Below are 27,248 nucleotides of genomic sequence, written 5' to 3' on the forward strand. Positions count from 1 at the left end.
CACGAGATTTCTCTAATTGAGCGCGATAAGATCGCCGTCTGGAATCTTATTAACGGCATGGTTGCGACGTAACGAACATCCGTAAAAAGAAACGGTCGGGGGTCGCGCTCGCATAAAATCACGACGTGAAATTACAGTTTCGCGCCGCATTTACATCGTAAATGTGCATTGTGCTTCGGGTTATGTCTATGGGAAATGTCTTGACGTAATACTATATTTGACAATTCAGAATTAATATCATCGATCTTAACATCCTCATTGTGTTTTTTTTTTTTTTTCAAATTCTAAAGTAGACGTTCGTAACCAAGATTGATGCTTACATAAGTCACGGTTCCTCAAAATACAATGCAAAAAGTGCATGTTGCATAATTGAGACAAGATGTCAAGACGCACGCATATAGCTTTACTTGAGTGACACATTTGAAAGAAATGTAATTAAAAGTTAATAAACCATTGTAATAAGAAAAATACTCTTATTTTTTTTTAAACTGTATATCTCTATGTTTAAGTGTATATATATCCGTCTGTTTCTTTTAGCTGCACTGGCTGAACTAGACTGAACTGGTGCAATAAGTTGGAGTGAGACAAGTACATTTAGTTTCACTCTAACTTACGGCATCAGTGTGCACCAGTGCAGCTAAAAAAACAGACCCTATGTGTATATTGCTGTTCAAATTATATATATATATATATATATATGCGTATACAATAAATAAACTTCATTACTTTAAATTTTAAAAATAATGAAAAGTATGATATATTCAAAATTGATATACGGTGACTCACGAAGCTGATCAAATTGTATCATGTTACGACCGTTATTTGAAAATTCATGAACAAAGATATCTGTAGCAAGAGAGAGATATCTGTTTGCTTACTGATATGTCATGTTGATATTAAAAGACTGTTTTTGTAGATTGCCTTCTTCGAATCAGTTAGACTGTTAGATAATTATTGTATAGTCAATTTGATCAATATCGTGAGTCACTTAATAATCTCTTTCTTCTTTCTCTTTTGAAAATCGGATCATAATTGTTATTATATTCTTTGATTTAAAGCGGATCTATTATCTGGCGTAATTATAGAGATGTTTCAATATACTTCTTTCAGTTTATTAATAAAAACTAACACGCGCATTGCTTCTTTCTTGCTTACTTTAAGACCGATCAAACTTCTACTGTTAACCACAAGCCACAGCTTTATGTTCTCCCAACTTGACCATTTAATCTTAAACTGCAGAAAATGGTCGTATTGTCTGGAAGTTCTAGTCGGTCCGCGTGGTTTTTCCTAATTGCGCTGGTAACAATAATATATCGATCCGCGGGAGAGCCGTCGCAGCTGATAGGTAAGTAATATCGCACGGTACAAGTAGACTGGAATAATTCAACGAAGTTGTTACCTTAATTTCTTTTACGTAATATCTGAATGTAAATTCCCAGAATTCTTATAAAGCGCGTCGCAAAAAGTGCGGTTAAATTTATCGAGTTTAACTTTCATCAAAGAGGAACGTCTAGTAAACTGCATATTACGCGATTAAACAACCATGCAACAAAGAATTAAACTTACTTTATCGTCATTCAAAAATCCGTTGATAACGAAATAACATAGATAATTATTCATTTAGATAATCTTTATTTTGACTTTCCTCAAATTTTTGGTGCTTGAATTATTCGAGTAATAATCTTACTATATGATTCAAATGTAAATGTGATAACTCGCGTTTAATAATTATAAAACAAAAAAGAAACTAAACAGCAGTGAAATAATGAAATTTATTGAATAAAAATATTGGAAAAGATCTATTTGTATCATCCATCACACAATCAATAATTAATTCAAGAATAAAAGAAAAAAAAATTGAAGAAAAAAATCAATCGCGATATAAATGTCGCACGAGCTCATTATCGACGGTAAAATGCGTTGACAATATTTCTCATTTCGTTATGTCGATTTCTGCCTCATTTATGTCATCGCGGGAAAGCTTTGAAATTCTAGGGAAGATCCGAAGGGTTGTGTACGCGATGGTGTCGTAATATTATACGCCGTACAGCACGCTATTCGCAGTGCAGTAACCACGATTACGCATTACAACCGACTCTGTGCACTTCCTCGATCGTGTACAGGATCGCTTATGCATCACTACCGGCGCGGTGTAAAAGTGCATCGACTTTCGCGCGGACTACTTCTGCCGGCCGCCTCACGTGAGCGCGATTTTCCCGCGAGGCTTTTTGTTCCTCGTCTAGGATATAAACGCGAAGGAAATTGCGCCGTCACGACTCGGTTTCCCGTAACGTTAGCCACTTTGCCGTGTAATGTTGCACTTGGGGAGAATAGCGCGGTTTAAAATTACATCGCGATGCGCGCGATGATATGCAGATTTTATAACTAAAATCTAATTATTGATATATTTTATATATTATATGTAGAATTTAATTTATTGTCTATTGGATTCATGCTAAATTCAGCTCTATGCACAAGTTTATCAAAAATTAGATTTTTTAAATCGTTTTAAAATAAATTTTTCTTTATCAGTCTAATTTGCAAATTTTTCCCCGGAGAAATATTTTATTTGCGTAATAAAATTCTTAAAGAGTTCCGTGTCTTACCTGCCTTTGATATTCGTTGGTAAAAATAAGCGACAGTCTTGGACTGCATAATCTTCTTTGCTTAGTTTCTGTAACGATGGAAAGCCGAGGATAATAATTATCGGACGGGCGAACTATAATTATCTTACAAAGCGAATAGTCGCGCTCAATTTTCTTCCGGTCGTTATTTAAACGATTATGGAGCGTTAAACTTACTTGAAGCGTACCGATTCCTAAAATGATACCACTAGTGTTCCAAGAAAGTTTTTCGGATGAGATATACTGTTGAGTCATCGGATATTTAGGTGACACATATCCTGAAAAATGTAATCCTTTGTAATTAATGTAGCCTGGATATCGCAGGATAAATAAAAACAGAATAATATTGGCAGACGTGAAAATTGGTATTAAATTAATTATATAACTGATCAATTTAATCAGAAATTTACATATGTGTTAACTGAATTAATTTCTGCTTTGTCATCAGTTTTCTATTGAAAGCTTCAATCTTTACCATAATTAAGTAAATAGCTATACTTATGAATATTCAGTAATATATTAAGGTAATAATACAGTTTAACTGACAATATAATAATCGAAAAAAAGATCATATTTCAAATTTTTTAAATAGAAAAATTGATTTTTAGTGGATTAATAATTACCTTTGAATTCTATGACGGTTTTGTTGAAGACAGCATTCACTGGCTTTATTTCGGGGTAAGAGAAAATTCCGACGTGTGGGTTGTGCCTGATTAATAATTCGGTGCCGTAAACAACATGTTCGTTTTCAGTTATTTGGACCGTGAAACTATCCGGCTGACTGCATACTGAGACACAAACATTCGGGTCGTAATAACAATTTTTACAGTTATTCGTGTGGAACCGCTCATATTGACGTCATGTAAAAAGGAATTTTGAACGATAGTACATATTAGATACGTCTAAGGTCGTTTCGTATATAATTTTGATCACTTGTCGCGACTGTGGTAAGGTAAGATAATTATGACGGCCCTCACCGTCCTGCTATTTGTCACGTTGCGAAAGGTTGAGCGGAAACATTATTTTTACGTTATTGCATTTAAAACGAAATTATCATGATGTCGCAAACTTAACTCGGGAATTACGTCTTACACATACAGTGAAGTTTTATTTCCGAACGGATGTAAATCATCTTTTCCAATTTGCAACAGGATTTATGTATGTAGGGTAAACTGAGGCGAATCGGATCAGTATAAGCTTTGAGACAATTTTCGTTAATGTTTTGTTTCAAACAAGTTGTCTTATCGTGCCAGCTACTTCCATACGTTTCCCCCCGCACCGGAAATAATAGACAACAGCTCTGTATTGCGTGTAATTTAGTGTCAGTCGATGATAGAATCATAGAAGTGTAGAGATCGCGTGTACAGTGTATAGTTTGCTAAATCAGTCTAGTAAGTAGTTTAAATAATATTATTCCTTTTATTACTTTTATTACTTTTTATCGAGAAAGAAAAATTAATCCGATTCGCCTCGGTCTACCTTACAACTATCAAATCAAATGCAATAAATTAAGCTGTTTTTTTTTTCATTACTTATAATAAGCAATCTGCTCCTCATTTTGTTACGAATGATTTTTAACTTTATGTTGTTCCATTTTTCTATAGCAAAGAAGCATTTACGAAAGAATATATTGCATAATGCCGCTGTAGGCACTACGGGAGATTTTATATGATTGCGTGAAAGGCAAGATCAAGAGAGAGAAATTGTATTATAGATAATATATGATTTGCCGCATTGCCGAACCTTATATGTTATTTGATTATCAAGATAGCGCACCGTTTTATGTATTGAAATTCGATTTTAGCATAATAATATGCTTTTCCTTCCTAATCTTTATCGATCTTTGAAAGTAATTGCATTTTGAAAGGGATTTGTTGCACAAGCACGAATTCGTCGTAAGAATATATTTTTTTAATTTGCGCGCGCTGTAATTTCTGTCAAGTGCGCTTAAGAAGTGACACCTTCTAATTAAACCTTTTGAACAAGTTTAAGCGATCTCCCTCGTTGTTTCGCGACGCGGGAGGTTGCGGAAACGTACGTATTAATCATATTTTTTTAGATATTTTTTTTAAATGTAGATAATTTTTACAATAAATTTTTCCTTAACATTTAATTAAAGTTAAGAGGCTGTCAAAGAATTAAAATTCATGAGATAAGTTAAGTTAATGGGCCATAGAGCCTAATATATTAATAAAATTTCTTTATCAAATGGATATTCTCTTTTAGTACTAATCTATCAAGGGCTGTGGAAAAAGCGATTATTTATTACGTTCAATCTTGTGCCCAAGAGCTTTGTTGTCAGAAAATAGGAACATTAAAGGCAGAACAACTTCAGAATATCAGTAGATATGAAGAATATGGATATAATATACTTCGTATTATTCGTCCTAACTATCTAACGGTTGCAGTAGTCCTATTAACTTAATTTTTAAATTATATTTTATTCGTAGTAATACGGGGATCATATATTTTGAAAAGAGGTAAAAATTACAAAAGAGAAAATTCACTAAAGTATCTATGATTTTATTGGTCGTAATCTAGTAAATCTGTTCACTTTTGTAATTTTCACCTTTTTTCAAGACACATCGTTGACCCCCTCAATTTTAATGAACGTTCCTGTGGACATTCTTCTCAAAATAGTGATAAATTACATTAAGCAGAATAAAAAATCCATAATTAAAATTCCTGGTGTAATAAAAACATGTAACATAGGACTTGGAATAGAATGTCATTTCGAAACGGATAACGGAATTTTCGAGTGAGCACTATTATCTCATAATACAATCGAGAAAATTAATATTTTTTGTATAATGATATTTTTATTGAACACTACTTCTGCAAGATAATTAATTTTTCAGAGATCTCTTGACATTAGAGAGAACGGAAGACGCAGTTATGTTTAACATAGGGCGAACACACATTATACAAACTGGCTTTAAACTTTCCATGGCTAAGTTTAAGTATGATTATTACAAGGTAAAAATATTAGACATAAAAAAGATTCATTTTTTTCTAAATTCTAATATTTGCCTTAATATACAGCTTGAAGTTGGACCAATCACAGTCAGTGGCAATATACTCGGAACTGTCGATGGATTAGCAATAAGAGCAAGACTAGTCATTGATTATGACAAAACGTGCGGCGTGAATTTGGAGTATGTCAAAGTGACGGAATTTGGCAAACTCAACCTAGAAATGACTGGTTTAGGTCCACTTAATAGTTTAGCATCCACAGTATTTACTGGGTTGACAGAAAAAATATGGCAAGACGAAATTGTTAAAACTATCGAAGTTAATGTTAGAAATATTGCTGAAAAACAATTAAGCGAATTTATTTGTTAACCTAATAATGAAGTTATAAAATATTTCTTTGAATTATAATCATGCAAGCCTTATAAATTAAAACAAACATTAGATGAGTATGTGATAAGCATGGATTTAAAAAAAGGCCTACATATGGTACACAAGTTTAAATTACAATATTAGCTGTACTTTTATTTTTTCTTTAAATAAGAATCATTAATATATCAAGAATTTTTACAAAATGTCAACACCTCTTAATAAACGATGATTTCTACTGTATTATATAGCAAAGTAAATGTGTAATAAATCAAAAATTTCCCATAGTTCAAATTTTTTTTCTATTATTCTCACCATTTTATATTATATATATATATATATATATACAAACATATATATATGGGACGATCCACGTCACTTTTACCCCCCATCTGTCCAAAATTGGTATAGACGGATTTTAATGACCAAGGGCGGAAAATGTTTGTCTTGAAAAGAGCTTTCGAAAGACGTGTGGCATATATGCGCAATTCAACATGGCGTCATAGTTATGGCTGCTTAAAGGGATAAATTCAAAATTTCAGATCCAACAGGGGCAGATAAAACGGTGAAAAGTAACTAAATTCATGTGAAACTCAGTATTTGGGAAATTTTGGGGTCGCTGATTACGAATCTGAACGTAAAATTGTGAAATTCAAAATGGCGGATCCAATATATTGCGGATGCAAATATGAGAAACGGACGAAAATTCCAGTAAATGATCTGAAAACTCTTACTGGAAGGTTTTTTGGGTCGCTGATCACGAATTTGTAGCTAATTTGTTAAAAAACAACAGACAAACCGTGTTAATTGAAATTCTACTCTTAGCGTTACCCAGAGATGACGGCGTGGACGTGGTAGAAATTCATCTCCTTTGGAGTGCTTTATTTCGTGAGTTCCCTGCCTCTCACGCTTCGGGTGCTTATTTCGTGAGTTCCCCTGGCCTCTCACGCTTCGGGGTGCTTTATTTTCGTGAGTTCACCTGTACTGTAGAATGTTCAGTGGTTGCTCACTAGCAGAGTACTGATAAGAGATTTTACAGTACATGAAATACTCTGCTAGTGAGCAACCACTGAACATTCTACAGTACAGGTGAACTCACGAAAATAAAGCACCCCGAAGCGTGAGAGGCCAGGGGAACTCACGAAAATAAAGCACTCCAAAGGAGATGAATTTCTGCCACGTCCACGCCGTCATCTCTGGGTAACGCTAAGAGTAGAATTTCAATTAACACGGTTTGTCTGTTGTTTTTTAACAAATTAGCTACAAATTCGTGATCAGCGACCCAAAAAACCTTCCAGTAAGAGTTTTCAGATCATTTACTGGAATTTTCGTCCGTTTCTCATATTTGCATCCGCAATATATTGGATCCGCCATTTTGAATTTCACAATTTTACGTTCAGATTCGTAATCAGCGACCCCAAAATTTCCCAAATACTGAGTTTCACATGAATTTAGTTACTTTTCACCGTTTTATCTGCCCATGTTGGATCTGAAATTTTGAATTTATCCCTTTAAGCAGCCATAACTATGACGCCATGTTGAATTGCGCATATATGCCACACGCCTTTCGAAAGCTCTTTTCAAGACAAACATTTTCCGCCCTTGGTCATTAAAATTCGTCCATACCAATTTTGGACAGATGGGGGGTAAAAGTGACGTGGATCGTCCCATATACATATATATATATATATGTATATGTTTGTATAATTTTTAAAAAATATTTTTCTAAAAATTGTTATTTAATATTGAGTGACGTTAATATTGAGTAAAATTTCATTGGATTCAATTAGGTTGTGTACTAGTTTCCGTATCAGTGACTACTTCCGTTGATTCGGCAGTAACAGCTTCGGAGACTGCAGTTTCTTGTGCAGTTTCTTGTGCAGTTTCTTGTACAGTTTCTTGTACAGTTTCTTGCACAGTTTCTCGTACAGTTTCTTTGTCATTATCTGTGCATTCTTGATGGGAAGAAATACTTTCATCTTGCACTAGAATTTCTTTTTCTTTAATATCACTATCAGAATTAGTAACTGCAGGAGTATCTTGCATAGTATCATTATTAATGTCACTAGTACATTGTACTTGCGTGGTAATATTATTACTGTTACTAATATTTGTATTCAATGCACGCTTCAAAGCCAAATATTCTTCTACCGATCCTGTTGGAGCTTTCTCAAATGTAGCATTTGCATCAGTTGTCGATGGCTGTGCAGATACATTCAAGTTTGGTGATTTATTCAGCTTGGATAATCTTTGACGTTCCCTTAAACGTTTCCGAATCTCAGACTGTATCTTCGATTCTTTTATTACATTTTGGACGTCGTCAGTCTGATAATAACGCGACGCCCAAGTTTCTGCTGAATCCGATTTTGGCACAGTGGTTTGGGATACAGACTGCTTATTTTCTTGTTCAGAAAGGATGATAACTTTATCTTGACTTTTATCCTCATCGCTATTTTCTATATCCATAACTTCACAGTAATCATCTAAATCAATATCATCTAAATCTGTCGATCTCTCTTCTTCAACTGTACTTTCTTCCGCTACTTTCTGTTCTGTTTTATTTTCTTCTTCAACAATAATTTCGTTTTCGTCAGAAGGATTTGTTCTCGATTTAACATCAATACTTTCATTACTTGATTTTTCTGTAATATCAGTAATATCAATCTCTTTTAATTCTGAGGAGGTCGTAATTGTAGAAGCAAGTTGGAATTTTCCGCGTGACTTTTTCTTCGATTTTTTCCGTCTCTCGGCAACGTTATCCGCAGAAATCGATATTGATAACACATTGTTTTTTATATCTACATTTCTCTCAGGCATTATTGCTTTGCTTGTGTTAGTTAGATGCGTTTTATTCACAGTACTTGTATTACTATGTTTCTCTGTTATTTCTTGAGTTTCTTTTCTTTCCTTCGAATCTTGGGTGCTGGTTTTAATAGAATTTTCATCTGAATTACTCGTGGATTTTCCAGCTTTCGACGCACGTTCGTTTTTCAGCTCTTGATTTATTCGTGTTTCTTCCCTATCACTATCGCTAGATAATAACTCGACAACTGGAGCAGGGTTAGGAATTACTAAAACAACATCTTCTTCCTCGCCTTTGTTACTTTGCTGAGAACCAATAATTCTTTCTAATTGCTTGCGACAATTCTCTTTCGCTTTGTCATCAACATCTTGAGATGTTCCAGTATTATTTTCTATTGCTTTACTGTCATTTGCTTGTGATGGATTAATAGGTGGAATTATATCTTCCTCTTTTCGTATCAAAGCTCTTATGGCGCGAGCTCGCATTTCTAATTCTAATAAATCTAATAAGCTTTCTCCTTCTTTTCCTTTATCTTTGTCGTCTTCCTTTTTAATTTTAACATCCTCAGTTTTATCATTACTTTCGCTTTTAATGTTACATTTTGGTTTAACATTATACTTATTTAAATTATTTTTCTTATTAACTTGTGTTTTCCCTTTAGTTTTTGTTTTATCTCTTTTTAACTTTCCTTTCCCACCATTCTCCTTTTTTGATGAATCATCTTCGGTTAACCATTCCTCTGTATCAGAAATGATTTCTAAGGAGGGTCCTGTTATAGGAGAAGATATAAATAAGCAGATTATTCTACAAAATTTAAATTCTATGCCGTAATACCTAATATTTATATACCTGAATTATCAGAAACTTCACTTGTGTCTGAGGATTCCAACATAGATTTGCCATTTAATATAGATAATATTCGAGCTTTAGACATACCCTTTAACTCACTCTCACACCATTCTTCGAGTTCACTTAAATCCATTTGCTATATAAATAACACATGATATATATTACTTGTGCTTGAGCGAATATTTTCATATAAAAATTATTAAACTAGCTGAAATAATTAATACCATAACTCACTTTAAGAACCTGTGGCAACATGAGACGAATCTTTTCTGATTTAACAGATTTAAAAAGCTGTCGGGACAATTCTTTACGATCAGACAAATAATCTCTAATTGGTTTTAAATCTCTTGCATCAATCTCTTCTTCGTCCGATGATAGTGACGAAGATGTATAAGAAGATGCACTGCTATATTCCTAATAACGAAGTAATCTTTAAAATAACGTGCACTAAAAATGTTTTTGTATAATTTTCATAATTTAAAGCAAGATGATGTTCTATAAATATAATTGTCGATAACTACCTTGTTGTTGCTTACGCTGTGTTTAGCTTTAGACATATTTATGTTGTTTATAAGAAATATTTCCTTCAATCTAAATAGATACCAATCAGCAGAATAAACTAAATTTAGTTGTGAAACAATCCCCTTCTTATATTTTTATCTGAAAAATGTATAGCCTGTATAGGTTAATAGATCTCTCACAACCATGTTATATTAATTTACATTCTATGTCGAGAAGAAAATTTATATTCACGTTAAAAAGAAAACGGAAAAAGAGAGTTACGCAAAATGTATTACATAATGCAATTAAAAGAAGCGAATTTAATAAAGAAAATTAGTCAATAATAACCTCCTAGGTTACTTTTACCATCATATTGGCACAAAACTGATCGAAATTTCAGTTGACACTATTTATGATTGTGGAAGATACTTACTTCATTTATCAGATACAATAGTATAGCTTAATTCTTGTAAAGATTATAAAGTATAATTCTCGCGTCACCGACAAATTCCTGCCTGCTTTGTTTACATTTGTTTACGACTGACAGCGCATGCGGCATGACAGCGATTTAAACGGGATGCGCTATGCGCCATCATCCAGCGCATTCGACAACGATATCGTCGCAATCCATTTAAGATCTACTGAGGGTATCGTGTAGACAGAGAGAAGGATGTGTAGATGTCGACACTAGATGAGCGTACCGACGACGTTCTGTCAATGCGATAACACAGATTAGATTAACCTATTAATCTGTGTTAGGGTATAAATTATCTATACAATCTTGCAACACCTGAAACATTACATTCCATTAATATTTGTCTTCTGTGAAAAGCAATATTCAACGACTGTAAGGGCCGGTTTCACCATCTCCGATTAACTGTAACCTTCGATTAAACTCACTCTTCGTCTCTTTCTAAGGGGGACAGTTAGAAAGAGATGAAGAGTGAGTTTAATCGAAGGTTACAGTTAATCGACGTTGGTGAAATAACGATTGTAATATTTCCTTTCTATATATATAAGCTTAATTAAAAAATGTATAAACGTACTTTTCGGAATGGATTCCGATCGCAATTATTCTGTTTTTTTCCCTAAAAAACAGATAGAAATAACTCAACAATTACGATCGGAATCCATTCCGAAAAGTTTCATAATACGTGACACAATTGTTGCATCAATAAATAAAATAAATGGTAAAATGTTTTCCATCGCAAACGCACGCTTGTAATTAAAAATATTTCAACTAGCTACCGAAGCTATTGATTTGTCCCTTTGAAGGTTTCAGTAATCGACGAGTGCGTACTTTAAGTCTGGCATTATTTATAATAAAATAAAATCATAACAACGGTGCGATCGTTGTAATGGCGATAGATTTAATCAACGGAAAAGATAATATATAAATCTTGAAATCATTGAAATCTTGTCCGCTAAAAATAAAATTCAAACTAAATATTTGCTTAAAACGGAAACAGTTTTTAGTTTGCTGGAAAACGTGTTCGAATTTTCAGAGAGGAAATGATTTCGGGACAAATGAAAGAGCTAGCGCTCGTTTTCAAGCCGTAGGCCGTGGTATACGATATAACCGTGGGGTCCTCGTTAGGTCTAATTAGTTACGTTACTCTTATTCGTTGTTAACGAGATTATCTCGTGAGTCGCTTGACTTGAAAGCGGGTTAATTACACATTACAGAGATATTGTATCAAGTATCGTGCAATGATACTGTTTCCGTGTTTCCCGAGACATATCTCATCGTTTGTAGGAACGTCTCTGAAGGTTTAATGTGATATATATAATAAGTATCGATACATGAACCTAATCTTCCGCTCTTGATGGAATACATTATAGAAATCAGGCTAAATGCCTCACGTGGAATCGACGCTGTAACGTCGTAATGTTTATCGAACAGAATATTTTACAACGATGAAAGGATCCAGTAACGTGTGCTACGACGTTGTTATTAATGTTATAACTTAATGTCGTTGAAGTATATTTACGGATTTATGACGTTAATTGTAAGATTAATAAAACGTTTCATATATATTCGCGAATGCGTTCGATTTGAGATGTCAATCTTGTTTTCCGCACAAATATAATTTAACATGTTAACAAATTATGCAGCTATCAATATTCTAAATATGTTATACATTGCTTATGTTTATCTCATATATTATCTCTTGTATGCAATATTTAAAATATATTTTAAATTTCTTAAATATAACAAAATTTGTTTTAAATTAAAGAAATACGGTAGCGATGCGATGTATCGAAAGGATTTAATAATCCTTTTTACATTAAAAATAAATATACATCTCCGTCTAGATCTCCCTCTAAATCTTCCTCTAAATTGATTTTGCATTAAAAGAACACGACGGAATTGGGACGTAGGTAGGTAAACGAAAGTTTAAAGAGAGGTTAAAGTGCAACAGGTTACACTCTCTCAGCGGTACATACCATATTAAAGCCGAGTGTAACACTTACAACCCAGATAGCCAAATGTTGTGAGTTTGCTGCTATGTTGCCAACAAATTAATGCAACTAATTTTGATAAACTCAAGGGACAGGTGAGACAGCATTATGCTTGTCGGGTTGAACTCATATGAATTATATTTCTATTAACAGCAAATCGATTGCAACGTGACAGCATCAATTTGTGAGGAATTCGTGATAGCACATGTTACAGACACGTTTGCTCTTGAAATCGCGTCAACTGATTGCATGTACAAGCAGTAATGTAGCTGTATTTGTAACGTGTTCTATTTTGATGTCAGCAAATTTACAGCAAATATATGAAAACACATGCAATGCATTATAGTTTGCTCAATATGCTCCATCACGCTTGGCTATCTGGGAATTTGAATTCGCTGCCATTTATTTGTCTATGAGAGAATACATTATAATTATGAACGTAGTAACAGCGATATGAATAGCAGTTACTATTTATCAAAAGTATCGTCGCACAAGGTATATAGCATCGATGCGATTGCGAATGACGACGTAAAGGATAAATTTGCAACTTTGTAATTTTTAGCTTTGACCGATAGAAGCTAATGTAATGTGACGTATTATATGACTTTTAGATATTATTTACATAAATCTAAAAAATATATCTTTTCATCTACAAGACGAGCCTCTTCGTAGCAAATCCTTTTTTTCCGTGCATTATTTTCTCAGCGTTTGCGAGAAAATTATGTAATTTTCTTATAAAAAATATATAAGTGACGTAAGCACATATCCGAAGGATTATAACTGGATTAAACTGCGCTTAAAATAAGAAAACTGGGCGAAATAGCGAGCTAGAGTGAAAAGGATTATATTTGAGTTGCACTATAGATGCGACTATATCTGAATGTTAATAAACAATTTCGACAAAACGCAATATGCAATTTTTACCGTCCATATCAATCTCGTGCCTCTGGCACAATCGATGAAACTCGCCGTTCTGTCAATTTACAGTAAAACGTGAGGGTTTAATTATTGCCTAGAAACCCCTTGGAACATTGTTATTCGCTATCGCTCGAAATCTTTTTTGGAGTAATTACGCATTTATATATATCAGTATATGATTTCGAGCGATAGAGTTGTCTTTCTCTATCGCACGGAGAAAAGAGCATGCGCACTCTCTTTCACTCGGCAACTGCTTCACGCACAACTGCTATGCTGCGTCCTCCTCTATTGCATAGAATAGTACGTTCAGCGCTTCTCTGTCGCACCCCGCTCGCTTACTCAAATATTCGGATTTTAAAGCGCGGCAACCGCAAGTCTTGATCGGTTTTTCTTAGGCAACCTAATACCACTGTGTTCGCAATAAAATTATTTTTATTTTTTGTATAGTTCAATTAAAGAATACAGATGAGTGTAAATTAGTAATACCAACTCACCTGTTTATACCTGGCAACTCGGTAATAGGGAGCAGTAAAAGATAGGCAACCTAACTTTTCCTTTCTACTTATGCTTTGTACTTTCGATTGGTACTGAATGTTTTGAGAATACAAATGAATGTAGAAATTAAAAAAAAATTAATTAAGTTATTTTTAATTAAGGGTAGCCTTGAGCTAATTTAATTAGGCAACCCATTCGCGATTTGTTTGTTTATTCATTATGTTTGATAAAAAATACCTTTTATTAGGAAAACAGATGGGTGAAGGTCGATGTAGGTCGGGATCTTGTACTATGTGAAGAAAATCATTTCAAGGGTCATCACCATTTGAAACTTGTTGAATGCAGAGAGAGAGAGAGAGAGAGAGAGAGAGAGAGAGAGAGAGAGAGAGAGAGAGAGAGAGAGAGAGAGAGATTTGTTCGCTGTATTCCAGCGGTGCAAACTTCAAACTCATATGTATATTGTAAAATATCATAAATACTACATTTAATATACTTAATTTATTGGTGTAATAAATCATAAAATTAAAGATTATTGTCCGTAAAACCGAGTTAACTGAGTTTTTATTATTTATAGGACAATTTTGACCTGATTAACATGAAAGCAATTTTTAGTAGAAAAACTCATGCAGAAGAGTTAATTGAAATGGCACTAAAATTTAACACTGAAACTCAAGATAATACTAAAAAAGAGAAATCCTTCATTTATGAAAAAGTACGTGATTTTATTATGTAACAGAGGTACATGCTTTTGTTACATGCTTTTGTATTCGTATTGATCTGAACTTTAATCCCTATCTTATACGTTAATACGAGAGTGCATTCCTGTTTACTTTGTCCAATTGCGAGGATATGAGATTAATTATAATTTATTATTACCTAATATAACAAGTTATTCGGTTAATTTACTATCCGGTGAAAATACCATCGTGTATTTCGCGACAATATAACAAGTTATTCTCTTAATTTAATATCCTCTGAATATACCATCGTGTATCTGGCGACATGACCGCAATTCGTTATTCAGACCTGACTTTTCTTGCGCAATTTTCTTCTTTGAAAACTTCCTTAGCAAATAATACGAATGAAATGCAAATAGCAATATTTTTGCAGAAATTACGTCACTTTATTCTACGCGTAGATCGAATGCCTTGTTTATTTGATTAAATAATTCTATTACATTTATACTTACAATTAGAAAGTACCGCGTGCAGATCGCGCGGGATTAAATATTTAAGTTACAGTACTGGTCAAAAGTATTGCATCACTTATGGAAGGAGAAGTCGTTACTTCAATGAAGAAAGACGTACATAAATGTTAAAAATTTTTATTTTAGTACTGTTATTTTATGCTTTGATAGCAATATTAGCTTTGTGAAAAGAAACAAAGATCTTAATGATGTAGTTGACGTTGAATAATTAATGTCAATGATAATCATTTATATTCAACGTCAATTAATTAAATCATTAAGATCTTTGTCTTTTTCTCAAAGTATTCCTATCAAAGCATAAAATAACAGTACTAAAATAAAACTTTATAACATTTATTTATCTTAATGATTGCCTTAATTGTTTTATATTATCGTTGACGATAATATGAAACAACGCAATTAAATCATTAAAATCTTTCTTTTTTCTCAAAGTATTTCTTGTATATCAATGCAAATGTAAAACAAACGTATGAAGGATACTGAGGAAAAACGATCAAATTCCACTTCGAAATTGATCTGATCATGCTATCTTGTGGCATTTTTAAGGAACTTTCATAATTCTTATCTATTTTAATCAAAAACAGTTACAATTCATTAGAAATAAGGCCGAAAAATGCACCACGCTGGAAAAAAAGATCATATTCCACGCGTTTGCGGTCTAAGAACCATCAGAGTCCAACGACTCCGAGTGGATATTAATCGGTTGTTGTATCCTTCATATAGGGTGTCCAGTAATTGAAACGTCTGAGCGAATGAGAAACGATGGGCCGGATTCGGCATGCATTTGAAATGGTTTAGTTGTTAGGTTTCTTAACAACGGCTCAGTAAGCAAAATGTTAACGGCGCACAGATGCGCACAGATTGGCAGCAAATTTGACCAGATTCCATACCAAACCATAGCCATCTAATCATCCGATTAAATTAAATTAAGCCGTAAAATTAATGTGAAAAAAAAGAATTGCCAAAAAAGAAAGATAGAACGATGTTTGCGTCGACTTAATTGTGTCGCTTGCTGGAAAGCTCCCATTATAAAGTGACAAGCATACATATAGGTTGCTCCTCATTTCTTACCGACACAACGCATATGTAACACATACGCAACACATATAACATTGCAAAGCCAACGAAGATATGCTCCATAAAAAGGTAAACAGGCGATTGTGGCGCAGAGAGATGTAAGCTGCTCTAATGAGCCAAAGATCCGAGTTCAAATCCGACTAATAATCGTCGGTTTTTCTTCGATCGCCACTTCTCGGAACCCGGGAAAAAAAGATTATATACACGGAGAGAATTTTATATTAAATTTTACTATGCTGCCGCACCAACTGCGGACCATCAAGACGCCACAAGTTTAAATGCTATAAACATAGCATTTAATGCTACGATCCCTTAGAAAAATTTACTTAAAAAAACTTAAAATAAACTAGAAAGTTTACCAAAGAAATTACTATTGATAAACTATTGATAAACTATTGATAAACTAGAAGTGATTTCGAACCAAACTTTAAGTATTTCTATAATATACTTTAAAGGTTACTTTAAGTTAACTCATGCAATTACTATTAATCACCCCCAAAACAATATTCTGTCATTTAGTGGCTCCCGCTTGATTTTAGAGGATTTTCCTCTGAAATACGGTCTCAAGAAGATATTTTAAAATTTAGAGGAATATCCTCTAACCATGAGACACTAGACTTAAGATTGCAGTCCTCTTAATACTAGAGGACACTGATTTCCGATATTCACCCGGAATACAAAAAAATTATTTATTTCGAAATTTTATTACTATTTTATAACTAAATTTGTTTCTTAAGATGCAGTCTATGATTATAAATATTTTCTCGTATTTGAAAAACACACTTACCTTGGTGGGATTCGAACTCGGGACCTCTGGATCGTGAGCCAACTGCCTTACGTGGTAGACTACTTCTTAATTTGATGTAAGTGTTATATATAGTCTACATATGTCATAACCAGCGCAAATATATAATTTTCCAAAAATCATCTTAAGAAACAAATTCAGTTTAAAAAGAGTAATAAAATTTTGAATTGGATATATGATATAATATTTCTTAATGTCTCGTGTGGTGCAAGTGTGGTAAAAAAGGGAACTTGTCTTTTTAAGTATACTGTTGAAACAACACGCATAAGTTAAAATCAGCTTTAAGTATTACCTTTATAAAAAGTAAAGTTAAAGTATATTTATAAGTATTACGTTTGTTAAAAGTAAATTTAAAGTATATTTGCGACTTGCTTATAAAGTTTTTATTGAGGTTAATAACTGAAAGAAAACTTTACGCTCGGCTGTCAGTATACTATTAGTCTACTATTATACTATTAGTATACTATTATTACGGCTAGTATACTTTATAATACTTTAAAATACTTTAAGTAACTATAAAAAACTTTAAGTAAATTTTCCTAAGAGATCATAGCATTTAATGCTATAATTATAGCAGAGATATCGTAGAGATATCATTGCATGATGCTGAAACTAGCAGCCGAGCGCTGGCGGCCAATGTAGAAACGCGTAAAAAAATAGAAAGACACATTGCTCCCACTTCCTACATGACTTAATTTGTTGCTGAAGATGTCTAGAATGCTGTAAATAAAAAATAAAAAAATAAAAAAAATGTCCGTGCATTTGGCAATGTATTAACGGGGCGCGCGGTCTCCAGCAGCAGTCAAACGTCGTGGCAATTTAAAATAAATTTTGTTTTATGTAAAATATTTCAGGTGGCGATCAACAAGTAATAGAAACGAGCGGCGATGCAGAGAAATATATTTTTATATTTTCTTCAGGTGTCGTGACTGCTGCTAGAGACCGCGCGCCTCGTTAATACATTGCCAAATACACGGACATTTGTTTTATTTTTTTATTTTTTATTTACAGCATTCTACACATCTTCAGCAACAATTTAAGTCATGTAGGAAGTGGGAGCAATGTGTATTTCTATTTTTTAAGCGTTTGAAATCGTTATAGAGAAGTGCGAAGCGTTCTATAATGACTTCAAACGCGTAAAAAAAATAGAAAGACACATTGCTCCCACTTCCTACATGACTTAAATTGTTGCTGAAGATGTCTAGAATGCTGTAAATAAAAAATAAAAAAATAAAAAAAATGTCCGTGCATTTGGCAATGTATTAACGAGGCGCGCGGTCTCCAGCAGCAGTCACGACACCTGAAGAAAATATAAAAATATATTTCTCTGCATCGCCGCTCGTTTCTATTACTTGTTGATCGCCACCTGAAATATTTTACATAAAACAAAATTTATTTTAAATTGCCACGACGTTTGACTGCTGCTGGAGACCGCGCGCCCCGTTAATACATTGCCAAATGCACGGACATTTTTTTTATTTTTTTATTTTTTATTTACAGCATTCTAGACATCTTCAGCAACAATTTAAGTCATGTAGGAAGTGGGAGCAATGTGTCTTTCTATTTTTTTTACGCGTTTGAAGTCATTATAGAACGCTTCGCACTTCTCTATAACGATTTCAAACGCTTAAAAAATAGAAATACGCATTGCTCCCACTTCCTACATGACTTAAATTGTTGCTGAAGATGTGTAGAATGCTGTAAATAAAAAATAAAAAATAAAAAAAATGTCCGTGCATTTGGCGATGTATTAACGAGGCGCGCGGTCTCCAGCAGCAGTCACGACACCTGAAGAAAATATAAAAATATATTTCTCTGCATCGCCGCTCGTTTCTATTACTTGTTGATCGCCACCTGAAATATTTTACATAAAACAAAATTTATTTTAAATTGCCACGACGTTTGACTGCTGCTGGAGACCGCGCGCCCCGTTAATACATTGCCAAATGCACGGACATTTTTTTATTTTTTTATTTTTTATTTACAGCATTCTAGACATCTTCAGCAACAATTTAAGTCATGTAGGAAGTGGGAGCAATGTGTCTTTCTATTTTTTTACGCGTTTCTACTTTGGCCGCCAGCGCTCGGCTGCTAGTTTCAGCATCATGTCATCAGTAGGGTAAAACTGACCTGTCTCACGACGGTCTAATGTGACTAATATTGTCCTATGTACAACCAGATATAGCACTATATCTGTATAGATATAGATTCGCAAGTCATCATATATGCTGCAGATATTTAATCCTAAATTTAAAAATTTATTTGAATCGTTTTTATATATATTATAGATATTAAATTCAAAAATTCGTTACATAATATTATATAATTCGGTATTATAAAATAATACTGTAGGTCATGTTTGCGTACTCGGAAAAAAAAATGAGATTATATATATGTAAATAGATATAATCATATATGACCATATATATATATATATAGTCAATATATATTGAAAAAGAACTGTTAACTTCGATAATAAAGCATTGATAAATTAAGATTTATATTTTTTCAAAAGCTATAGAATCAAAAGTGAAATGATTTATTCCATATATTATAACTTTGGCACTGCTTGACGTGAGACATTTTTATACCACTGTCTGTCAAATTTTAAATACGAGAAACGAATCCTATCGAATGCCATCTATTGGATGAGTGAGTGAGTGAGTCAGTCAGTCAGGACATCTTCCTTTATATATATAGATTTATATATAAATTATATGAACTTATATATAATATGTCAAAATGTATATAAAACATTTATATATATTTAAATATATTTTAATCGCCTGTATAATTATATATAATCATATAAAATCATATAGGGTTATATATACTTCCATATGAATCTTATATGTATCCATACATGAATGCATATATGATCTATTGTTCATATCTAGTTATATTTGGAATTATATATGCCCATATATAATGATATATGGACCAATATATAATTTTATATAAAGCACCAAAGGCCGTAGCCGGATAAATAAGAAGGGTCAATGTGCCCCCACACGGATCATGCTCATTTTTTTTGCTTTGATTGCTATCAATGTCACTTACAATTTAGTCAAATATTAGCCCTTAATATTGAATCGTTTTGCTGTAAAAAATAAAAATAGAAATTTCGAAAATAATTTATATCTTTTGATCGGCTTAACCGATTTTGATGAAATTTTAATATGTTGTAGATATCATTGAGACACATTTGTGGAAAATTCGGGAAAGGTTTCTGATGACAGAAACATTGATAAAAACAATAAATAAATGTTCTTGATTTTTTTTAGTCCCGATATCTTTCTTGTACAATTACGAAAAAATTTTTCTAGAATCTTGGAGTAGTTTCCTATAGGACATAATTTTTTGGAAGCAATAAAATGGGTAGGCGGTACTTTTAAAAAATAAAGTATTTTTTTTTATTTTTTTTAAATATGATATGCTTTTGGTACGAGCGCCATATATTTTATGTAAAATTTTGGGATAGTATTCTACAACAAGTAATTTTTTTGAACCAATAAAATAGGTAGGCGGAAGTTTAAAAAAATAAAATATTGTTTTTAATTTTTAAAATTATGATATGCTCTTTGTACCATTGCCATATTTTTTTGTAGACTTTTGAGACGGTATTCTACAACAAGTAATTTTTTCGAACCAATAAAATGGGTAGAAGGTACTTTAAAAAACATAATATTTTTTTTCAAAATTATCATAGTTTTTTGGTACCATCGCCATATTTTTGTTTAGAATCTTAGAATGGAATCCTACAACAAGTAATTTTCCGGATTCGATTAAATAAATAAGTGCAGGTACTAAAAAAATAATAAAATAAAGTAAATTGAAATAATTATAAAAGGATAAACTATAATCGTATTAAATCAAATGTTTATTAATAAAGTACACATACACATACACGAACACTCAAAATAATAAAGTATACATACACATTCGTTCACATAATCACTCTCATACTATTATTTACACTATTTATAGTTATATTTATATGGATGGACTAATCTTCATCACTATCTTCATTGATAATAGGCGTGATGTCGTTTGTTTTAAATATATTTAATATTAAATATAAAATATATTAAATAAAATAAATAAAATAAAATAAAAAAATAAAAATAAAATAAAATAAAATAAAAAAATATTAAACATATAAATATTAAATATATTTAAATATATTTAAAACAGACGGCATCACGCCTATTATCAATGAAGATAGTGATGAAGATTAGTCCATCCATATGAATATAACTGTAAATAATAGTATGAGAGTGATTATGTGAACGAATGTGTATGTATATTTCATTATTTTGAGTGTATGTGTACGTGTACGTGTATGTGTACTTCATTAATAAACATTTGATTTAATACGATTATAGTTTATCCTTTTATAATTATTTCAATTTACTTTTATTTTATAATTTTTTTAGTACCTGCACCTATTTATTTAATCGATTCCGGAAAATTACTTGTTGTAGGATTCCATACTAAGATTCTAAACAAAAATATGGCGATGGTACCAAAAAACTATGATAATTTTGAAAAAAAAATTTTTGTTTTTTAAAGTATCTTCTACCCATTTTATTGGTTCGAAAAAATTATTTGTTGTAGAATACCGTCTCAAAAGTCTACAAAAAAATATGGCAATGGTACAAAGAGCACATCATAATTTAAAAAAATAAAAAACAATATTTTATTTTTTTATACTTCCGCCTACCTATTTTATTGGTTCAAAAAAATTACTTGTTGTAGAATACTATCCCAAAATTCTACATAAAATATATGGCGCTCGTACCAAAAGCATATCATATTTTTAAAAAATAAAAAAAAACTTTATTTTTTAAAAGTACCACCTACCCATTTTATTGCTTCCAAAAAATTATGCCTTATAGGAAACTACTCCAAGATTCTAGAAAAATTTTTTCGTAATTGTACAAGAAAGATATCGGGACTAAAAAAATCAAGAACATTTATTTATTTTTTTTATCAATGTTTCTGTCATCAGAAACCTTTCCCGAATTTTCCACAAATGTGTCTCAATGATATCTACAACATATTAAAATTTCATCAAAATCGGTTAAGCCGATCAAAAGATATGAATTATTTTCGACATTTTTATTTTTATTTTTTACAGCAAAACGGTTCAATATTAAGGGCTAATATTTGACTAAATTATAAGTGACACTGATAGCAATCAAAGAGCAAAAAAAATGAGCATGATCCGTGTGGGGGCACATTGACCCTTCTTATCCGGCTACGGCCTTTCATATATAACCACATATTAATCATATATATTTATATATAACTAGCTGGTTACCCGGGCTTCGCCCCGGAGGACATATGTAATAAGACTCTCTCTCCTTTTCCCCCTCCCCCTCCCTCTCCCTCTCGCCCTCTCCCTCTCTCTTTCTCCTTCTCCCTCTCCCTCTCGCCCTCTCGCCATCTCCCCCCTCTCTCTCTCTTCCCCCCTCTCTCTCTCTTCCCCTCTCTCTCTCTCTCTCTCTCTCTCTCTCTCTCTCTCTCTCTCTCTCTCTCTCTCTCTCTCTCTCTCTCTCTCTCTCTCTCTCTCTCTCTCTCTCTCTCTCTCTCTCTCTCTCTCTCTCTCTCTCTCTCTCTCTCTCTCTCTCTCTCTCTCTCTCTCTCTCTCTCTCTCTCTCTCTCTCTCTCTCTCCCTCTCTCCCTCTCTTTCCCCCCCCCCCTCTCTCTCTTCGTCTCTCTCCCTCTCTCTTTCCCCTTCTCTCTTTCTCTTCCCCTCTCCCTCTCTCTCCCTCTCTCTCCCCTACGCCCCTCTCTCTCTCTCTCTAAAATGCTATAAATTGAAAAATATTACTTTTTTATCGACTGAAATGCAATTCCGTCGTATACAATACTTTGAGATTCACTCAATTATTTCCTAAAAAATTGGAAAAATTTTGTAACCAATTTCCAAAAAGATACCGGTTCCTAAAAAGATCGGTAACGAAAAACTATACAGTTTATAGCACTCCCCGGGAAATTCTACCCCTATTTTATATACAATTCTTTAAAATTCGGTCAATTATTTCTCGAAAAATTAGAAAAATTAAAAAAACCGGTTTCCAGAAAATCGGTAACAAAAAACTATACACTCTATAACACTCCCCGGAAAATTCTACCCCTATTTCATATACTTTTAGTAAAAATTCGATCCATTGGTTTCCGAGATCATAGCGAACAAAAAAAAGGCTAATTCAAAAAACTTCTGATACCGGTTTCCAAAAAGATCGGTAACAAAAAATTATACACTTTATGGCACTCCCCGGAAAATTCTACCCCTGTTTTATGTACAATTCTTTAAAATTCGGTCAATTATTTCTCGAAAAATTAGAAAAATTAAAAAAACCGGTTTCCAAAAGATCGGTAACAAAAAACTATACACCCTATAACACTCCTCGGAAAATTCTACCCCTATTTCATATACTTTTGGTAAAAATTCGGTCAAATAATTTTCGAGATCATAGCGAACAAAAAAACTGCAAACCCTGTTGCTTTATAATAATAGTATAGATTATATATAATGTCTTTTTTTCGCATTATTAGTTACAGTTTTGACTACCAATAATCGGGAATGGACTACCAAACGTCAGCTCGCGAACACCAAACGAATGCTTACAGTTATAACGATATACGCAGTCTGTAAACTGGAAAGCCGAGTTTTACAAGAGGAGAGGCTAACTTCACGCGCATATGTATTTTTTTCGCATTATTACACGGAGAGAAAAATCAAGTCGTAATACTATGTGAACCTGTATTATAAATACCTTATACTTTTCTCATGTTATATTTACAATAAATTCAACTTCTTATTCTACAAAATTCATGCTTTTAGAAGGTGGATACTGTTTTTATTAGAAAAGCTTTATAGATATATGTATTATCATACGATTACCAAGTTTTAGTTACTAGCGTCGCCACCTGATCAATGCGTGTCATTCAGCTGTCTTACAGTTACTATTGACCCACGACATTTTTCGGTGGGCGTTTAGTAAAAATACGTATATACGTATATGTATATCTAGGGATCCATGGTGCTAGGCGGCTGACTTTACATGAGCGACACGGTAAAATCCGGTGGGTCGCATGTAAATTTAAAGAGGCAGAGCGTCTGCTGTTTTTATAGTGGCGTTGTTATTAAATAAAGATTTATTTCGAGTAATAATCCTAGGACAAGCGTACTTAGTATAAGATAGCTGTCAAACACGTTAAAAATACTTCAATTCACAGGATAATAACATGAGAAATAGATAGAAATTTAAGGTGAAAAAATTATCACGTAAAAATAATTTGATTTTTCTCTCCGTGTAGTTACAGTTTTGACTACCAATCATCGGGAATGAACTACCAAACACCACCAAACGATCACCAAACGAATGGTAATAGTTATTATTCGATTTTCAGTAGTGGGGGGGGCCAACTTTACACAGCTCATTCAACAACCACCCCCAGCAGGCGGCACTGGATTCAGGATTTAAGCGATGCGCGGGCCGGCTAGTCGATCGTGATCCCCGATGCTGTACGCATGTATGGTGTACGGATGTAAGGTGTTTGTCCGTACGTGTTTGTCCGGCCATAAACAGAAGAAGAAGAAAGAGTTGGCGGGCTCGCTCAACGGACACGGACCGCTTCGGACGTGAGGTAGGGGCTATATTTTGGGATCATAATCACGCGAGCACCTAATTCTTTGACGATCCTGTAACGAATTATAGAGCGCTGCGCGCGCGCTCCATGGATAAATTAATTAATTAGATGCTCGCGTGATTATGGTCCCAAAATAATCCTGAGACATTCTACTTTAAGAAAATATCACGATTCGAATTTAGTGCTAGCTGCATAGTGTTGAAATTAATTAATTAACTCATGGAGCGCCCTATATTTGCACGGAATCCTCGAAATTTCAAACGTCTGTATTTCAAGAACTAATTAACCAAATCTTAAAGAATTCTATATGAAATAGGGGTAGAAAAGATTGAACAATATAATAGAATTATTAAAAAATTGCTAATATAATAAAAAAGTGTGCAAATTTGAAACTTGGACATTTTGCTTCCTATGTACGGATTCTTCGTAACTTCAAACGGTTATAGCTCAAGAACTAATCAACCAAATTTTAAAGAATTATATATGGGGTAGAAAAGATTGAAGAATATAATAGAATTAGAAAAATTGCCAATAACTTTTATATAGGTATTTAAAAAATTATTTTAAAGTATAAATAAAAAATTAATGTATAAATAAAAAAATTAGAACCTTACACATTGCTTCCTCATCATTAGGTACAGATCGCTACCATTGCTCTTATTTTATTTCGCTCACAAAGCTCCTCTTATGAGAAAGCTTGAATTTTATTTGATGCATAATTATTAGTATTTATTAGTTTGGCTTCCTCATAGAGGAAGCTTTATGAGCGAAATAAAGTAGGAGCAATGGTAGCGATCTGTAATGATGAGGAAGCAATGTGCAAGTTTCTAATTTGCACACTTTTTTCATTTTAAATTTAACCTTTTTATGAATTGAAAAAGGGTCACCTTAGTAGCACAAGTGGGGTTTTACAATTGACGCAATATCAAATTGATAATTGACTTTGGGAATTCAGACTACATGGTCCATATATGGACTTTCGCATATGGACCTTTGATCGCGTATAAAAAGCTGGGTCTATAATCAACCAAATCTTAAAGAATTATATATGAAATAGGGGTAGAAAAAACTGAAGAATATAATAAAATTAAAAACAGCCCGATATCTTAAAATTTGCGGAAGTTAGAGCAACCACAAACATTTCTACAAAAATTCGAAATTTTCTTAAAAAAGAACCGCTTTACCGATTACATCGCCAAATTCAATCCCAACCTTTCTTACATGATACTCTATCGATTAAAAAAAAATGCATCCCGATATCTAAAAAATTACGGAAGTTAGAGCATAAACGGACAACAAAAGCGTACACACACACACACACACACGGACATTTGTGTTACAGAATCCAACAACGGGACCTACAAACTTGCCGAAGTTATGGATCCGAATGTTTTTTATCTCGTATGGCTAAGCGTGTTCTTAGTCATAGGTATTATATGTTGGATTTGCGTACATGTTGTCCGATGGTGCCAGAGACGCAGACGACCTTCAACGGTTTCAAACACAGCCGGGGTTACAGAGACCCCGCCGGAGACCCCGCCGCCTTCCTACGAGTTAGCGATTCTCAGTAGGACATTTTCGAGTATGACATATTTGATCGCATCAGCATATATAATATATATGTTTTGACAAGAACACCAATATCTTTTGTGCGGACCTAACCACATTTAATAAAATACATTATCATAATCCAAATTAATATCTTGATTACGCAAATATCTCGTGCGACTAATGCCAATAATTAATTTTATTAACAGGTGGTTGCGCGGTCGGCACTCAAGAAGACATATGAGACGATCAGCAAGACGACGTTCTGCGGAGAGCATGATAAGGAGTCATCCTTCTGGACTCAAAATTAACAGCGGGCATGATCACACGCACACGCACACGCACACACACACTTTACCACTCATCCACATAGCATACACGCATACGCACACCTTTCCACTCATCCACACAGCATACACGCACACGCACACACCTTTATGTATATAAGTTAAGCATAATATTATGACAATAAAGAGCGGCAAATTTTAAATCCTGTATCGTAACTACTAGGGTGCGTTCGGGGAGACGCTATTAGCGCTACCTAGCGCTACTGGCTGTTCGCGAAGCCCTATGATAGCGCTACTACTAGAGTCCCTCTAATAAGAGTCGCGACATCTTGAGTTTCGGCAAAATAAGAGAGAAAGAGAAAGCGATATACAAGTGATATACATTCATATCGCTTTCTCTTTCTCTCTTATATTTCTTTCTCTTTCTGTTTCTCGTGCTTTTGCCGAAAATGCGAACCAATCAAAAGTTGCTGCTACGTGTCGCGACTCTTATTAGAGGGACTCTAGCGCTACCAAACGCTGTCGTGACGTCATTACTGGTAGTGTTATACGTCATAACTGCTCGCTACTAACGGTCTTCCTTCCGAGGTAGTGCACCGGTAGCGTTAGCGTTTGAAAGCGTTTGCGAACTCCGCGAACAGCAACGGTAGCGTTCGCCATTTGTATTATT

General features: G+C 33.5%; 2 protein-coding genes and 2 long non-coding RNA genes across 5 annotated transcripts in view; 2 read left to right on the forward strand and 2 right to left on the reverse strand.

Moving 5' to 3' along the window:
- Positions 1-26,744, forward strand: part of LOC139780472 (uncharacterized) — a 29,663-nt gene extending 2,919 nt beyond the window's left edge. The window contains exons 2-5 of the long non-coding RNA XR_011720251.1: positions 23,646-23,794; positions 24,504-24,740; positions 26,086-26,325; positions 26,501-26,744. This is a non-coding gene — a long non-coding RNA (uncharacterized lncRNA). The remainder of the gene's footprint in view (positions 1-23,645; positions 23,795-24,503; positions 24,741-26,085; positions 26,326-26,500) is intronic.
- LOC139780475 (uncharacterized) lies at positions 1,065-6,189 on the forward strand. Its single transcript, XM_071719116.1, has 5 exons — positions 1,065-1,345; positions 3,776-3,791; positions 5,137-5,382; positions 5,483-5,600; positions 5,667-6,189. The coding sequence occupies exons 1-5, from the start codon at positions 1,243-1,245 to the stop codon at positions 5,964-5,966; spliced, it is 783 nt and encodes a 260-aa protein (XP_071575217.1). The 5' UTR covers positions 1,065-1,242; the 3' UTR covers positions 5,967-6,189.
- On the reverse strand, positions 2,210-3,385 carry LOC139780471 (uncharacterized). Its single transcript, XR_011720250.1, has 3 exons — positions 3,248-3,385; positions 2,802-2,902; positions 2,210-2,674 (listed from the first exon to the last, which is right to left on the reverse strand). It is a non-coding gene; the product is annotated as an uncharacterized lncRNA (long non-coding RNA).
- Positions 7,232-10,690, reverse strand: LOC139780473 (uncharacterized). 2 transcript variants are annotated; one of them, XM_071719114.1, is made up of 5 exons: positions 10,550-10,690; positions 10,137-10,275; positions 9,850-10,029; positions 9,616-9,751; positions 7,232-9,535 (listed from the first exon to the last, which is right to left on the reverse strand). In XM_071719114.1, exons 2-5 carry the CDS (start codon positions 10,170-10,172, stop codon positions 7,746-7,748), a joined length of 2,142 nt encoding a protein of 713 aa, XP_071575215.1. In that variant the 5' UTR covers positions 10,173-10,275; positions 10,550-10,690; the 3' UTR covers positions 7,232-7,745. The 2 variants fall into 2 exon arrangements, with proteins under 2 accessions (XP_071575215.1, XP_071575216.1); XM_071719115.1 differs by having other exon boundaries at positions 10,137-10,291; positions 10,550-10,683.
- Positions 26,745-27,248: the final 504 nt, after the last annotated feature.

This window comes from Temnothorax nylanderi, unplaced genomic scaffold (genome assembly GCF_030848795.1).
Source record: "Temnothorax nylanderi isolate EJ_2023f unplaced genomic scaffold, tnyl_v1.0 TNYL_tig0280_pilon, whole genome shotgun sequence".
Taxonomy (NCBI): domain Eukaryota; kingdom Metazoa; phylum Arthropoda; class Insecta; order Hymenoptera; family Formicidae; genus Temnothorax; species Temnothorax nylanderi.